Source organism: Nymphalis io, chromosome 4 (assembly GCF_905147045.1).
Source record: "Nymphalis io chromosome 4, ilAglIoxx1.1, whole genome shotgun sequence".
In the NCBI taxonomy this organism is placed as follows: domain Eukaryota; kingdom Metazoa; phylum Arthropoda; class Insecta; order Lepidoptera; family Nymphalidae; genus Nymphalis; species Nymphalis io.
In genome coordinates this window covers 9900675-9919742 of record NC_065891.1, presented here as the reverse complement: position 1 = coordinate 9919742, position 19068 = coordinate 9900675, and the positions used below count along the sequence as shown (strand labels likewise).

Genomic DNA, 19068 nt, shown 5'->3' with positions numbered 1-19068 from the left:
TAATAATGGTGCATGGCGAAATACACATGAAATGTGCTTTATGTACTAAATTTATATAAATTATTATTATAAAAGACGGTATGTGGGGCGGTCATATGAATGAATGTTCTCAATAAGACTATATATATATTATATATGAAAATATAATTTATAAAAACAATATAATTTATGGTCGGGGTTTACCAATAACTATATAATAAGAAATAATACAATATAAATGCGGTTGGGTGGTAGCCGTGTAAAGAAAATATCTAATTATAAATTCGTATGTACTGTGGGCGATACATACTGATTGTTAAAAGTCATCTCGATGACTATTAAATATATAAATTAAAACAAAAATATATACGAAAGACAGAAGTATTATTATTATAATTATACTTAATAATAATATAATACTCTACGTAAAAGTATCAGTTTTAGAACCAAAAGGTTATGACAGAATTTTCATTCATAATAAAATATCCTGACACCAAGCAATCCGCAATCCATGAACGTGTGCCGGCGCTTGTTCTGTTCGTTACTGAAGCCCCGAAAACAGCCGTTGACACGGTACTTTTGATGATCATGGCGATGACATATAAATTTGCATGTCGCGAATACGAGCGGATTCTCCGTGTGTTCTTAATCTTTGGATAATGGATGGTCGTTCTTCACGCCGTCACATGCCGAAGAATAGGGAACGCCTCCGCTTTCTCAAAATGCTTATCATGCCGCCTGACTCTTAACTCTCAGCTTTTAACTCTGGTATCAAAAACTAATATAATATATCAAAATAATCAAAAACTATAATAGCTGATAAAATCAATAACTGTCCGAGGCTTAGTGTAACAAACACAGCGCAAGTGCCTAAATATCATTTAAAATAAAACATAACATATGCTTTCGATGAAGTAAATTATAATGAAAAGTAAAATTTAGGTGCAAAAGATAATAATAATATTTCGAATGATAAATAAATATTAAATTTTGTAAACGATGATGGAATTTCAAAACAGTATCTACTGTGTTCATCTCATTTCTGAGTGTTTTTCTAACTAGCTGTTGTTCTTACTTTAACCATCAATAAGTGTAATAAATAAAATAAAAATGAACATAAATGAAGAGAAATCAATACAAGATTTTAAAAAAATACAGGATTTATTTTATATTTATTAATATTATATATAAATACAATAATAATTTATATATAAAAAGCTTATAATAATATTTTAATAAGTATTGTTTGTAAAGTTCTAAATATTTCTACACAGTAAATAAATAATCAAATGTGTATATAATTTAACGTTTCATTATAATCAAAATTACAAGGTATTATAAAAAAAATTATCGCACTATGTGCAAGTACGAGTGAGTGTTATAATATTATAATAATTACGAAATATAATATTATATACCCCATTACAATTCATTACATGAACTACTGCCACTATCACATGATACTGTGCTAGTGGGCCAGATTTCCGACAGCATCCTGGTCGTCGACGCGCTTGATGGAATGTGCGTGTTGGTATGGATGAAAACTTCGAATATCAGAGATATCTTCACTTCTTCCAAAGTTCCTGTTCCTTTAATTCCTGAATACCGTAGTCCTAGTGCGAACCACCAGGGCTGCGGCTCATATGGGTTATTTGTTTCCATTGGTTTCTGTCGGCGGCCATCCCAGTGAGAGTACAGAAATCACTTGACAGTTATTATTTTATTTCAAATAAATGTACATATATTTACAATAAATATATAATACAATAAATTTACAGAACTTGGATTATATTTTTAAAAAGAAAACACCCACACACGTATATATGCAAACATAAGTAAGTAAGTAACAGCCTGTAAATGTCCCACTGCTGGGCTAAGGCCTCCTCTCCCTTTTTGAGGAGAAGGTTTTGAGCTTATTCCACCACGCTGCTGCAACGCGGGTTGGTGGAAACATATATATATATATATATATATATATATGTATATATAGAAGCATGTTCATATATATACATATAATAAAAAAGATGAACATTCTTCTTATTAAGAAAATTTCCATTCTATTCTATAGAAATATATAATTAAATACGATTACTTACAGCAATTTTAAGATCGTGATATTATTTATTTTTAAAGTGCGGCTAGTTATAAGCCAGGAAAGTCTGTATCATATTATATAAATACTGAGATCATCGTCGAAAACTCGAGATTAAAAAAAAACCAACGTGTGTTTAAAACTTATCTTAGAAGAAGATGCTAGAAAATAGTCTAGCATAGTACAGATAAAATATGTAAATGCTAATATTTGGTGGCACTTTCTATTTACACAATAATCATTTTAATTAAATAAAAACAGGGAAAATATAACAACTGTAACGTCACAAACTATTAATTTTTATCGTAATAAATAACATATTAATTTTAAACGTTTTATGTTGATAAATATTAATTTCCTGTATTTTTAGAAATGTTAAGGGCGTAAAAATATGATTGCTTTATTACGCTTCAACATATCGCCCACTTGCGACGATAGTCTGAAATCTCAAAAACCTCGATTTTACAGGAAACGATTTTTAAACTTTCAAACGATCCTATGTTTTTAAATATTGCACAGATCATGTAATACTGTAAGAGCGTATTTTAGATCAACTAATATTGAAACTATTCATGTAAAAGTATCGTAAGTTTTCTAACAAAATAACGAAATTAATGTTAAAAAAAAAAAAACAGAAAACTTATCATTCATCCTGAAATATGCAAAATTTACGATGTATAATTAAATAATACGTTGAAGATGACGAAATGGTTTACTTGATGCTTAGTCATTTAGTAATAAAACGTTATTTATGAAAATTTTCATTTATCAATAAATCGGGAAGAATAATAAAAATAGTGGTATATAGTTGTAGTAAGTTTTGTAGTAGTAAAAGGCATATGACAATAAGCCGAGTTGGCCCAGTGGTCAGAACGCGTGAATCTTAACCAATGATCGTGGGCTCAAGGCCAGGCACCACTGAAGTACCACTGAATTTTCATGAGCTTAATTTGTCTTTATAATTCATCTTGTGCTTGACGGTGAAGGAAAACATCGTGAGGAAACCTGCATGTGTTTAATTTCACAATTGAACTTCTGCCACGTGTGTGTTCCAACAACCTGCATTGGAGCAAATTCAAATTGGATCAAATTAGCTTTAAACCTTCTCCTCAAAAAAGAAGAGGAGCCCTTAGCCGAGCGCGGGACATTCACAGGCCGTTACTTTTACTGTTATGTGGCAATCTCATTTACTCTTCAATGAGCCTGTGATTCATTCCACACATAACTTTCAACATGGGTCATTTTAAAATTATAAATTATTAAATTCAGTACATTCAATTTAGATTTATAATAAAAAACAAAAGAATCTCTTCTTCTTTAGGGCACTGAAATACTGCACGTAAATCATAGACAGCAACTACTATGTTATCTTTCTTATCCTTCTCTATTCGGGACAAACGTTTTTCTTCGAGATGTTGTAAATAAATTGGTTTTAATTATTTTTCTTCTACGAAACTATTTTTGTAAGCTTCGCAAAATTCGCAAGTCTTTTTTCAGAATGAAGAAAGATAATATATTGAATTCCTGTGTAAATATGCGACAAATCATAATACAATAACTATCACATACACAAATATAATTTTTTGTCCATCATCTACATATTTTTAGACAAATAGAAATTCTTTATTTTTCTTTTTTAATGCACTTCTATGGGTCGATTGTTTATAGCTAAAGTGTTGACAAAAGAATACATTATTATTTTCTCTTTTTGAAGCTTGTGTTCCGCTCTCATCAACTCTGACATAACGATAAGGTGGTTTTACTTCTTCCATAGACTGAATTATAAATGATCATTGCCTTTCAATATTTCGCAAATTCCATTAATCATTTAGAAGGTGATGTCGTTTAGGTAAATTATATTGGCTCGGCATTTCTTTGCAAGTTAGTTTTAAGTTTTCGTTCAAGCATATCTTTCTTGGCTTGAGACGATCGGAATTACTTACCACTATTTTTTTTTCTTCTGGCAATTACTTTCCTGACGTGGTCTTTCTTCCCTTTTCTTAGATGTTTAAGCATCCATTTCAATGATGCCAGGATCGATTAAAAGTGAGCACGTTTTCTCTTATAGCATTCGAAGCATAATTTTCTGTGGTGGTGTATGATTCATTTATTGTATTATTTAGTATACTTTCGTTTAAATCTGTTATATTTGATTCGCTGGCTAACCTTTCTTGATTTTGATTGGTTTCTTGCAAATTTGCTTTAGTGCACCTTGTCGTTGAGATGTCGGTTAGTTCATCTAAAGTAAATGTAAACTTTGACTTTTTTGTAAAATTTGGTAATCTCGGTCTTATTCCCAGTCACCGCTGTCTGCAAAAATTCATAAACAACAGGTAATTTGATGATGAATTTGTAGATTCACTACGGGGGCTTTAAGTTTGATCTGTCTCTTGATTCTCTGAAATTGGAGGATAAGTACGAGAAGAATATAATAGACAGGTACTTACATTTTCTCGAAATGTGTACCTTCTTACTACATAATTACCTACACGGGCAAATAACTCTGACGTATTGATGAAAATAATATCAATTTATTAAACAAATATTTTATTCACTTTCTTCTTTTTCGAGTGGCACTCAGACTAGCGAAGGTTGGCAGTCAGCTTTAAATACTCCTTCTTGTTCTTCGCGAGGCGAAAGAGTTCGGCAGCACTCGCGATTCCCGTCCATTCACGGATGTTGCACAGGCAAGACTTTTTTTTGCGCCCAACAGCTCTCCTTCCGGCAACTTTTCCCATCATAATCAGTTGCAAAAGTTCATATCTTTCATGCCTGAGCACGTGTCCGAGATATGCAACTTTTCTCTTCTTGACAGTCTCCAAAAGTTGCCGTTTTTGGTTGACGCGTCGCAGAACTTCCACGTTCGAGACCTTTTGAGTCCAACTAATGGCCAACATACGTCTATAAGCCCACATCTCGAAAGCTTCTATACGTTTCTTGAGGTCTTCTTTAATTGTTCACGCCTCGCATCCGTAAAGAAGTATAGGCCAGATGTAACAATGTAGGAGTCGTATGCGCACAGGGATCTTAAGTCTGCGATTGCAGAGTACTTTTTTCAACGTGCAGAAGGCACTTCGAGCTATTTCGTTGCGACAATGATAGCAATGTCATCGAAGCTATGTTTAGATAACACCATGATCTTCGTTTTTGATAAGTTCATCCTCAGACCAGCGTTTTCACTGCACTCATTAACACGGCTCATAATTAATTGCAGCTCTTCAGGAGATGATGCTATTAGGACTGTATCGTCAGCGTATCTGATATTGTTAATATACCGGCCATTTATTTTGACTCCACATTCTTGGCCTTCAATTGCTTCTGCTATTATTTGTTCCGAGTACAAATTAAATAGCGTAGGTGATAATATATAGCCCTGTCGGACTCCTCTCTTTATTTCTACCTCATCAGTCTCCTCATTGTCAACTCGTACATTAGCCTTCTGGTTCCAATACAGATTCTGGATAATACGTACATCTTTGTCATCTAAGCCGATATCATGTAATATTGCAATTAGACGGTCATGCAGTACTCTGTCAAAGGCTTTTTCGTAATCGATGAAACAAAGGAAAACGTCTTGTTGCATGTCTCTGCATTTTTGTACGAGAACCTGCATTGCAAAAAGAGCCTCTCTCGTGCCCACTCCTATTCGAAAACCAAACTGACTATCTGCGAGATATTCAGAAATAGTTTCAATACTTGGCTCATAAGGCTAATCGTTCGAAACTCTTCGCACCTTCTTGCGTTGGTCTTCTTAGGAAGCGTAATAAAAGTTGAGGTTAGCCAGTCTCTGGGTAAGTGGCCAGAGTCGTATACCAAGTTAAAGAATTTAAACAGGAAGTCAATATTTTCGTCTTCAATAAGTTTGAGTACCTCTATGGGAACATTATCCGGTCCGGTTGATTTTTCCGTTTTAGCTTTTTTAAGAGCGTTTGTGACTTCATTTTTCAGGATAGGATATCCCTCATTTGGATCACAAATTTTACTGGTGGTAGGGCTTTGTGCAAGCTCGTCTGGGTAGGTACCACCCACTCACCAGATATTCTACCGCAAAACAGCAATACTTGATATTGTTGTGTTCCGGTTTGAAGGGTGAGTGAGCCAGTGTAATTACAGGCACAAGGGACATAAAATCTTAGTTCCCAAGGTTGGTGGCGCATTGGCTATAAGCGATGGTTGACATTTCTTACAATGCCAATGTCTAAGGGCGTTTGGTGACCACTTACCATCAGGTGGCCCATATGCTCGTCCACCTTCCTATTCTATAAAAAAAAAAAAACAATTTACCGCTATGCTTCGAAAATCGTCGGCAAACATTGATGAAATGTATTGTTCCCATAAGTATTATTAACTTTAGCACATTTAAAAGAATCTATTTTCTGCTGGGCAAAGCGGTCAGAATTTAGTATATCGTCTTTATTTCTTTATTTTTGCTAACTGTGCCATTTTTGATCTCGACCCCATCTGTAAGTAAAATATTAATAAAAAGTTATTGTTTAGCACATATAAAGTTATAAGTGTAAATAAATTCATAACCTAATTGGAAAGTATTCCCGAATAACAGCACATCAACAAATAACCCAATTCACATTTCGCTTGAGAGCAAACGCTTTATCATCTTCAATGTTACTATTCAAGTTATCACAATGTTATTTAGTATGTTTACTAGAAAAATGTGATATTCAGGACCAACCACATCATTTTTTAAAAATGATGTGGTTCGTCATTTTTTAAAGTGATACATTACATTGTCGAAAAGAAAAAAGGATCAAAATTATACTTACCTTTTCACCAAAAACATGATAAATTCGATTATCAAGTTGTTCGCGAAAACCGCAAGCACTTCACACTAGCACTAACAGGGGACAACTGAGCTGTCTCTTTCTTAAAGTCAACCAGATCGCTGAATGAGATAATGCTACACTGTGATATATGAGACTCTTTCTCTCATAGCTCCGCCATTTTTAGGGTAAAAATATCACGTTTTTACAGATCGCGATACGGCGATTCCGAATTTCTATAAAATCAAAAATCGAATTATTTGAAATATCTGTCACACTGTCGTCGCAAATGGACGATATTTGATGGGGATTTAATTTATCTACTACTTAATTGTTTTGTAATTTTCTCTGTTAATTTAAATGTAAATCATTTGAGAAAATAAATGTCTCTAACCGTAAAATGTGTGGCTCGTTGTACATTAGGTGTTAGTATATAATCTATAATAATAGTAATAGTTAGTATATAATCGACAAAATCCTTATTTTACCCGTACGAAATCAGGACGAGCAGCTAGTAATAAATGTATAGACTTAGATAATTATTGAATTTATAAGAAATCTCATAGCAATTTATTTGAGCACTGGAACTTACAGTAACGGACATACAAATACAACAAGAAAATCTACATTAAAACAACTGTTTTATCTTTATAAATACTCATGAATACCAGCTTTCTATTTCGCTGTCGACTGACGTATGTAGGCCTTGACATTGAGATTCTAGGCCGACGACAGCGGTTCCGATGATGTCATAGCTATAGAGGCCATCGTGATTCTCACCTTACATTTTATACACTTAAAATATATTTGAAACATACTTTAAATAAATATGACATTTTAATTCAATTCTTCATCTATTTTAGTTAATTAAACTGTGAGTCGCTTTATGTTTATTTTATAACTTGTTTTACAAGTTTTATAAAATAAATAATATGTTGATACACTATCAACGCCATAAAATGAAGAGAAAAAAAAACCTAACCTTAAAAGCTGATGAATTTGATAAAATTAAAATTTGGGAGTCCTACCCCAAAATAATATTGCTATTTTTTAGTTATAAAGAAAGAGAGAATCAGAATATAGTGAAGATGATGAAGACTGAATCGTGATTCGACATTTACCTTGTATAGTTTTCGATATCAGTAGCTTTAAACCGGCTTGAAATCAAACAATTATCAATTTAATGTGTACAGTAACATTTATTTTGTTTTAACTTTGCTTATATTTTATCTAACACAATCGAAATAATTCTTTTATATAAATCTTTATTGTTTGTAGTAGGAAATTGTAAAACATAATAAAAGTGACATATAATATTATGCTTGCGCAATCTAAAATTGGGAATAACATTTCTTTGCCGATCCATTTAATGTTTATTAGTCATAAATAATGCAATTTATAGTATCTAATCTAAAACATTTAATTTATATTTATACTGGTATCATAAAGATGAAGAATGTTTCTTTGAACACATTAATATTGAAATATATCAGTTTGATTTGAAAAGAAATATTTTTTGATTTTATAGGTCATTCATTAAGAATGGTTATTAACGGTAAAAAAACTCCTTAGGATTCACGGGAACGTAGCAATAATGCTTATGTGGGTTGAACCACACGGTGTACATTATAGAGCTGGAAAAGTGTTTGTTTGATGCGTTAAATGCGGTGACTACGTGTACGATTAAGATGCAATTAATAGCTCATTCATTGAAGAAGGTTAAAAATTAACTTCACGTTTCACTTAGACAAGTGCAATAAACATAGTTTCAACCAATGGGCAAATATAATTGTTATTTAATGAATGGATGCAATTGGTTGTTTACTTATAAAATCAAATCATTTTTTTTTATTTAAGTAGGCTAAGGCACCGGCAAGACACAGTAGTTTCACACACATTAGTAAGAGTTTTATTTATTTTATTATTAGCCTAACAAAAAGAATTTCTTTTATTTAAAAGTATTATATATACATATATATAAAAGTCAGCTTGTATACTTAAATACATGTGAAACCGCAAACAAGAATTAGCAGCTAGTATTAAAAAAAATATTATGATTGAAGATAAGTCAAATAATAAATAAAGAGGTCGCAGCCGGCAGCATACTTTTAGACTTTAGTCGCCTTACGCCTGTTGAATGTATTGCTAGTCAGTACGCTTCAACAGCAAATTATAAATAGTGCTAAGTGTTTAAGTTACATTAAAAACTATTACGGACAGGTATGTTTTTTAATTATTTTTTTATAGAAAATATTTAATTAATTTTTAAAGTAAATATTTTCAAACGTATATTGTTATTTGAAAGTTTTGTATTGCTATGCGTGTTTAGTGAACGGAACGGTGTAACTTATGTTGTAGGTAGATAAAAATTTATTATTAAAGTTACCAAAATAAAATCAGTGTATGAAATATTAGTTTATTGTTGGATTTGTTTGCTCTGTAAGGTAAAAACTTAACTTTATCACTAAAATTTCTTGTATAAGCTAGGCGTAGAAATATATTTAATTTTGACGTGACGTATGTTTTTATATAGCAATATTTTGTTGTATAAAATGTTAAGCTATTATAATAAGATATTGCAATTTTAAAAATAGGTTAATTTATCTCATACTTATTATTAAAATTATATTTGTGTAACGATGTTGATAATATAATAATCCTATATACTATTTACATACGAATGTACAATTTCGTCTAGCTTGTGTTAAAATCATGTACAATATTTTTTCAGTTACAATGAACCCTTCACCAGTTGGACCGAAGCCAACACCATTGATCTGCCCATCTTGTAGGGCCAGCATAGTAAGCAAGGTGGACCACAAGGCGACCACTAAGACACATCTTATAGCCTTCTTTTTATGCTTATTCCTGTGAGTAAATTTGTTATAAAAATTACATAAAAACAAATAATACTAGTCATTACATAGAATAAAACAAAATCCCCCGCCGCATCTGTCTGTCTGTCTGAACGCGATAAACTCAGAAACTACTAAACTGTTTCTCATACAGTTATCACCAGTAGACGGAGTGATCCATGAGGAAACTTTAGGTGTATTAGTTAAGGTTTTGTGTAAATTAGCTGAAATTTGACAATGATGATTTCTAAAGATGTAAGTAAAATCATGATGTCTGGAAATTTTTGTTATATGTATTACGCTATAAACATTTTATATACACCTTTATTTTACTCGTGCGATACCGGGACCGGTCTCTAGTAGAATACATTCGATCACTAATAAGAAGTTTCTATTAGTGATCGCAATTTCGATCAATACCCACTCGAAAATGCTACTCTTATAAACACGTGGGTGAAGTTTAAAAGGGAATTCCCCACTTAATAAAAATATTCTAAATTTTAAACGTGTGCTTTTATGTATTACGATTAAATAGTGAGTCATGTATTAATATACTTTTATAGGCTCATTAGAAATGACTTAATAAAGCCATATTCTCATGTTTGAATAGAATTTGACCTAAATAATGACCTATATGACGATGTACTTAATATAAAAAAGAACAATTCAAATCGACATTTAAGCATGCCTTTACCTATTCTTCTCACCTTGAAAATAAGTACAATGAAATATTTATAAAATTAAAACTACAATAACCAAACTAGCTTAAAAATAGTTTGTTTTGAATAAAACACAGAAGATGTTTTAAAAACGTAAGGATGAGTGAGCTTGTAGGTATTATTAGATGAGGAGAATAAAATATCGATTCAGTATTGGTTGTGATTTTGTTCTTATAACAATTATTGCTTTTAAAAACAATAAATAGAATGATTTACGATTAAAAAATAACATTTTGTAATCATATAATGATTAAATTGAAAGAGGAAATGAGTCTGTGACCCTTATATTTGACTAGTTTAATTGGTCGGTGGTAATTTAGGGAGCTTTACGATGACTCACTGCATGTTCTATATGCAGCTACTTTTACTATATTTGATATTCAGATGTTATGGTTTTATGACAATACAATGCGTTATTGCGATCTAATGACACTGACCTTGAGTTTCTGTAACGATTGTCAAGTCAGATTTACTAATTTGACTTTAATGTGAAAGCTCATTGTTGGCACATACGTAATTTTAACCAGCCGACTAATGGCCCCTGAGATTAAAACCAATTTGACTTTTATCAGCGTTTTAGAAAAATGGAATGTAAGTCTGTAAATTGTAATGACAAAGATAATTTTATGTTGGTTTGTGTATTAAAAATGTTTACATTACTTTAATACAAAATTTTGTTTGGTTACATTGTTTTAAAATCAATATTTTCACCTAGATTTCAGTGCTTAGCGTGTTTTTCTATAATTAAAATGTTGAATAACCTCAATTTTAAAATAGCGACACGTAAAGGTACACACAGCTTGTGTAATTCTGAATACATTGCGATTGTTTACAGATAAAAGATTGTAACGTTAAGGACATTATAACCTTTAGTGTAATAACTATTAATTACAAATTCGCATGCACATATAATTACCTATCTAGGTTTTACGGAGAAGGTATTAAGTAACACAAGCCTTTTATCGGCCGCGTGGAAACTTATATCAGTTAAATATTAAAATTAGTTACAAATACACGAATATGTATGTGACTAAATATTTCAAATATTTAAATTATGTATAATAAGTTAAGCACTATCAATTTATGTTTTAAAAATGCATAATTAGTTCAGAGTTCACTAAACTATATCGAAATCCATTTTGCCTAAAATTACACTTGCTCACTTAAGCTTGAATTGGTGAGTGAGTGGTACGTAGTCATAGAGGTCCTTCCAAAGCCCCACCAACATGTATTTGTCACAATTAGATAGACTTTTTGGTTTTTTTTTCGGTTGACCTGTATTGTACTTACCCAGCGAATCGAGACTCCCATCTGCGAATCGAGGCTTGATGGGCTAGAGACCTGGTTCGCCCCGTTTTCGCTAACCCTAGACAGTGGCCATTCGCCCTGGGTTCCACCCGGGAACGGTGTGCTTCCACTCTCACCGCTATAACTTTCTGTAGTCTCCGCAGAAGAGCCCTTTTACGAGTGGTGAGAGCGTCCACCCATAAAGGTACACCATATAGTGCCATGGAGTGCAGCACACCGGCGTATAGGCGCCGGCATGGTGATTCCGGCCCTACAACTAGATAGACTTAAATTTCTATACAAAACAGAATACATTAAAAACATATGTTTTATAAATTAAATATGCTTCATATTATTTTTAAACATATTCGTTTCAGTATTTTTTTTTCAGTAGTGTTCTTTAAATATTTTATAAATATGGCTCCGTGTTATGGTTAAACAATATGTTCCAAATTCGAAGTATACAATTGTTAAACGACGATTGTTTAAGCAGGTAATTGAGCATTACTAATCTGTATGAGTCACGTATGTAGTACACTTATGCCTGGTTCGTATATTTAACCAATCGTTATTGTACTTCAATAAACGATAGTTTTTGAGTTACGAATAAAGATCCGTTAATCTTGTTCCTATAAGTTTTACACGTACATACGGCTTCGAAACTTGCGTACGTATTTTATTGGGCCGCTTTTAATTTACGCCTCGTAGTCAATGTTTGGATACGTAAGCAAAACGAATCGTTTCTTGACTATAGCTAATGGACTTTAGATAATATTGTCATTTACCACTACAAAAATCATATTATAGAATTTATTAAAACGATATTATGAAATCCAAATTAATTAAGAACCAAGTTATACGATTCTAGAATAAAAATTTTAAAGCATGATTATATTTTCATTGGTTGATTATTTATTAAATAAAATAACTAAGCATAAGATAATTAATACATAGCTAATTTTGGAAAGTTTTATTTAAAATAACATGTATTCGTCAATTATTTTAATCTTTCTTTTCTCAAATGAATGAGCTAAAATCATTCTCGAGAAATATGTGCGTTATTTAGTCTATGATCATCTTGAATCTGTCAGATACCATCATGACAAAGTTTCACGTAAATAGGATCAGTAATATTGATAACAGTGTTTGTAAGACAATTTATACAACAAAACAATTTATAAAGTAGCTGTTATGACATTACGATAAGATTAATATTTTCAAATTGCAAACATTAAGTATGATAGATATCAACAATATAATAAAAACATAATACTACTTCAAAATGTATATGTATAGAATACATAAATGAAACAGGGCTTGTATATGAAATACGTCGATTTTAAACACAGGTCGCGGGTTCAAATTAGCGAGTTTTCATGACCTTCATTTGTGTTTAGAAATTATGTCATTATTTTTTGTGTGTCGTGTAAAAAAATCATTATGATATAAAATTCAAATCTTCTCTTTCATAGGGGTGAAGTCTGGCTTTAGTCCAGGAGCAAAACGACAGACTACTACTTTTTGAAAATGATATTACTCGTTATATTATATTTGCACCTGAGCCAACAAATTATGAAACCAGAGAAAAGAAAAAAATATACATCATGAATTATTTTTAATCTATTTTAAACCGTCGCCTATATCCTTGAAGCTTTAGTTAAATCTATTTATTAAATTATAAATACTTAGCCAAAGACTGGACCTACAAAACTTCTAGAAAGAACTTGTAAAAATGAAGTTTGAATTATTAGATTATTATTAGAAATATATTTTTAATTTCATTGACCTCATGACGGTCACAAAACTGCATAATTTATTTACTTAATTCTAAGGCCGTTTATGAGGTTAATTTATATTCATTACGAGCTTTTATTTAACTTCAAAAGTTTGTTATTTTGCTTAGAATAGAATATAATATGCTTTATTGTACACCAAAAGAGTTACAAAACCATAGTTTACACACAAACCATACGATAGTTTACACAAACATAAAAAAACGAAAACAATTAATGTACAAAAGTCGGTATTATCGCTAAAGGAGCGAACTCTTCCAGACAACCTTTGGGTAAAGGACATGAAATAAATAAAGCAGTATGTAGGTGTACAGATCAACTTAACTTTTATTTTTTAAATAATTAACTTAAATAAAACATATATACAATACTATACCTACATATTCATACATATACTTATAAATAAATAATGTATAAGCATACATATATAATGTATATATAAAAAACGTTATTATTATAATTATAACAATAAATAGTAATAAAGTGCGGCAGTTAATAAAACAACACCCCACTGATAATTATGTGTCGGTCAAATCTTGCAAGCTGAATTAGAGCCATTTCCATTTATCCAACGGATCTGAAATTTAACATGTTTCAATTACGATGAAAATGTATTTATATCATAAGCATGACCTAATTCTATATCTAAGATTGGCTCCAGGCGAAGGAACTCTTCAATAGTCAAACGCAGAGATTCGATAATTTATATATAAAATAATGTTTTAATAAAATGATGCTTGTTATTAATTTACCTCATATAACATCTATTATGTGTCAAAAAAGTTGAAAGCAATATTATTATGGAAATAAGTAGACTTAGAATTTCTAAACAGAATTAGATGAAAAACATTCTTAAAAAGTTGATTTTGAAATTAATCAATGTGTAATGTATCAACCAATTAATTCAAACAATTTTTCGACAGTTTTGTCATCTTAACAACTGTCCTTAAAATTTTACGAAGATTCTATATCTTCGTAAAATTATAAGGACAGAATATAAATAACAACAGCACAAAAACATTTGGGAATATTGCAAATTGCAAAAATTAAAGACTGATCTTTAATTTTTGCATAGGTTTAATTATATGTTTAAGACTATAGGATCTTCCTATCTGACACAGTTAAGTGCTGTATTTCGATACCAGTCCAAAGGCAGCTTCTCATTAGTTGTAAGTTGTTACTAGAAATGTAATACTATCCTTAAACTCAGCTCACTTTCGCACTATATTTACCACATAAAATACTCATAAACCAGTGACAGACAATGAGTGTTTACACACTGGCGCTACCAATTTTTTTTGCTTTGTTTTCAGTTCATGTAAATAATGTAAATGTATTTTATTATGATGGATAGCAGCAGCTATTTTATAATTTATTTTTATTATTAATTGTATGTCTAGACTTTTGCTTTAATGCCGTTTTTCGTTTTTTTTTTCGTTTCCCTACTTTAATGCTACAAATAGCAAGCTTAAAAGCTCTATTCCAATAACTATATATTTTTTTATTATATCTTATATATATCTACAACTACGTTCAAAATATATTTACGTCTAATTTTATTATTTCTCGTCTTTATGTCTCGTTTTTTTTATGTAGCCATGGACTTAGTGCCGTCGAATTTAACGTTAGCGTTTCAAAGAAATGCAACAAAAAAGGTTTGCGTTACAAAAGAACCAGAATGTTCCTGAACATTATCATTTAATATTAAGCTCATTGAGAAGTCGTCAAATTGATCAAAGTTTTTTTAACTTTATTATTCTTTTTTATTTCAGATGCTGGCCTTGTATCTGCGTTCCGTATTGTGTCGACTCTTGCCAAAATGCTGACCACTATTGTCCGAGCTGCAACGCCTATCTTGGCACTTATCAAGGATAATTTATTAACAATTTATATGTAATTCAACACTTTCGAAAATTATTTTTGGATAGTTAATATGTCAGAGGTGTGATTATTGATTACAGCACATTTTGTCGTAACAAAAATATATTATACTTATCTAAACTGAGATTATAAATGTAAAAATAATCCGTCTATCTATTTCATCTCTTCACGACTAAAGCACTGATACTATAGCACGACCTGGGTAATATATATACATATGGTATACAGGAATTTCACAGGGAATAGCGAAAAATATGATATGACTAATAATTAAGTATAAGAAAAAACAAACACTGATCTATCTTTTGACAAAATTCTTCGAAGAGCACTCACTGTAAATGCACAATTTGTATCACCCACTGTCTTAATATTTGATATGGGAGATTTTTTTAAATTATATACGTTTCAAATCTATGTTTAGGTTTCGTCTTGCCATCCTTCGACGTATATACCTCAAATATAGATATAGATATTTCATTTTTCGTAATATATACTTACCACACATAAAACATATTTGGTATGAGTTCTTGGTGAACAATATATGGCTCGCAAGAGGTTGCTATTGTTAAATAAAACCTTTTACGTATATTCTTTCTGATCATTCTTATAAAATTAAGAAATCTTATTTTATTTATTTTAAAGACTGATAACATTTTATTATTAGCATTTAATAAATGATAAAAATATATCTGAATATATTTTACATATCTATTTGAAAATACAATTATAATAATATACTTATTTAGTTTTAAATTTATATATACATTAATTATTATGTATTATATAATTAAATTATATATTTGCTAAGTGACTTTAACAGTTAAATATATAATTGTATTTCTTTTGTCATTCAATCTAATATGTAATCCTTATATTGTTATTTAAATATAAGGAATCTTACTTCGAATTTAATTATAATATTAAGATACGTCCATTTATAAAAATATATTATGTAACTTATTTTTCATATGAGATTGCTTATATATTTAATAGACGAAGCTCAAATATTTATTAAAGTGAGCATTTATATCGAAGTGTATTTTAATAAATAAAAGCAATGTGATTATTACAATTATGTTTGTTTTGCATTTGTTTATGACTTTAAAATATTTAAAAATCGTCAGTTGACAATTCTAAATATAGACTGTTAAGAGCGGATTAAAAAGCAAATTGCTAATCTCTTGATTTTGCAAGGGTAATTCCGGTTTAGGGCTCCCACACAAAACCGCGAATTCGCATCGCATCGCAAATATCTGCGAATTTGCACGAACGCACCGCAAGAATTTCCGATCTGCTTCGCATCGCACATTCCTGCGATATTACGACATCCTTGGTGACGCCATTTTAGTCCGCTCTGAGACAGCTTAAGAGAAAGACGCGCGGCGCCTGCGCCGCCTTCTTTGTTTATAAAAAAATGGCGGAATATGATATAGATTTTTTAATTTCTTTAATTGAGGAGCGCCCCGTCCTTTGGGACACAAGTGATGAACATTATAAAAATAAATTTATTAAGCAAGATGCGTGGAAGAGCGTCTGTGAAAGTTTGTTTTCAAATTTCCAAGAAAAAGAAAACAGCGAAAAAACAAAACTTGGTATGTACTTTTATCTCTACAACAATACAATCAATGCATATAAGTATAAATTAAATAGCGTGTGAGTTCATAATAGTCAGAGTTCATAATCGTAATAAATGGATGAACCCAGAATCTTCTTTTTCTTTTATATCTATTTAACAATAACAGCAGTGCAATAATCTTTTTGCGATCCATCTTAAGCTTCCTAAAAACACGTCCAGTACGGCTGACTACACTTGAAGGAATGGTCGCCCTACCAAACGGTTTGCCGCACTAAATCGTATCGCAGAAACTTGCGATGCGAATTCGCATCGCATCGCATCGCAGTTTTGTGTGGGAGCCCCTAAAGCTAAAAATAAAACATGGTATCTAACATTATAATTTCAAGGGTTGTATTTGATCCAAAACATAAAATAATAAAATTTTATCGATGTAAAAAATCACGGAATGTTCTCTAATTTTTACAGTTTTTTTTATTTATACACATAGTTTTATAGGACATTGAAACAAAAATGCCTAAACGATATAAAAAAGCGTTTAGGCACTTAATACTTTTTTTTTTTTTTTATATTCTCCGGGAGGGCAAATGACTCTACTCCATCTGTTGGTAAGTGGTAGTAGAGTCCAAACGCGACGACGGCCAGTACAGACGGGAAAAACGTTCTGCACTAGCCGCCTTCGCCTTGCCGGCCCGCAAGATGCCTCTTCACGCCTCGTTTGAAGGAACCCGTGTTGTAAGAGGAGGGGAACACGTGAGCTGGTAAGGAATTCCATTTTTTGGAAGTGCGACAAAGAAAGGAGTTGCCAAATTTCTAATATACATTTATTTTTTGCGAAGAACAATATCCCCTGTAATATATAGTTAAAAGAATTATGCTACATAATCTTCAGAATAGTTTGTAAAATATGACCAATAAGAAAAAAAAATACAATACTGCCTGTCGTTGTAGATAAAGCAACCATTTTAAAGATTAACCCGGACAAACAGACAGACAAAAATAAAATTGGTTTGGTTTTGGTAACTCGCAAATAGTCCAATAATTAATTTATATTAACTTAAAAAGACGCAGTTTTTTGGAAAACACAAACAACACTTTAATTTTATTTATTTATATAGATAAACACAGACTCGTATGTCAGTGACTAAAAATGTTGGACGGTTACTAATTAGGAAACAATTTACGACGAAGTTATTGAAGTTCCTTCCATATATAAATAAATAAAATAAATTGAATTTACACGAGATCTCACAACTTATTCAAGTGGAAGACTGCGTTGCGAAACTTTTTTTTTACATTTTATGTTTTTGATGGGTTTTATTTAAATATAAATTTTGAGATTTGTGAGAGAATATAAATGTTGAAGAATAATGAATTTAATTTTATTACAAAATGTCAATAATAGATAGAAAATAAAACACAATAAAATACAACAATATTACGCTTTTGTTTATCTTTTTTTTGTCATTAAGAGCTCGCCTAAAGCCACTAAAATTTCAGATTTCATCCGTATAATACGGATTTCTCTCGGTACACGATCTCATTTATATGCTTTTCTATTTGCACCCTATTTTTTATTATTGATTAAAAGTAAAAGAAATCCTTTCGAGAAGTTTTATTATTGTTTTAGAAGTAATTTGAAGAAAGGGATGGCTCAAATGTAAAGGCGTAGTCTAGTGCCATCCGGTGAATGATAAAAGTAATAACAGTAGTACTAGCAATATAAGCAGTAACGTAGTATAAATATATAAATTGTAGCATGCAAATCACGAAAACACGTGCCGTAAGGAAATCAGCCTTTTACTACCTTCCCGGTGTCATAACTTCGCTCTGACGACACACCACACCATAAATTTCGTATCTTAACTCGTATGTGCATCGTCTGGGAGATTAATGGTTTGTATTTATTTTTTCTGTTATTTTTTAATAAAATATAATTTTTTTACTAAATACTTTATATATATAATACTTTACTGTTAAACTCTATCGATATTTATATTTTTTGTACTTGTAACTTTATAATTAATTTTAATCGGCTTATGGGCTATTTTAGTATAGTCGCTAGATATTATAATATATAAACGAACGAAGCTTACAATTATTTGATAAGA

The 19068-nt window shown here is 31.0% G+C and overlaps 1 protein-coding gene across 2 annotated transcripts; it reads left to right on the top strand.

Annotated features, from left to right (window-relative positions):
• Positions 1-8962: 8962 nt before the first annotated feature.
• On the top strand, positions 8963-15974 carry LOC126781874 (lipopolysaccharide-induced tumor necrosis factor-alpha factor-like). Of its 2 annotated transcripts, none has more exons than XM_050506996.1 (3): positions 8963-9069; positions 9581-9719; positions 15276-15974. In XM_050506996.1, exons 2-3 carry the CDS (start codon positions 9586-9588, stop codon positions 15376-15378), a joined length of 237 nt encoding a protein of 78 aa, XP_050362953.1. In that variant the 5' UTR covers positions 8963-9069; positions 9581-9585; the 3' UTR covers positions 15379-15974. The 2 variants fall into 2 exon arrangements, with proteins under 2 accessions (XP_050362953.1, XP_050362954.1); XM_050506997.1 differs by lacking the exon at positions 8963-9069 and adding an exon at positions 9244-9293.
• Positions 15975-19068: the final 3094 nt, after the last annotated feature.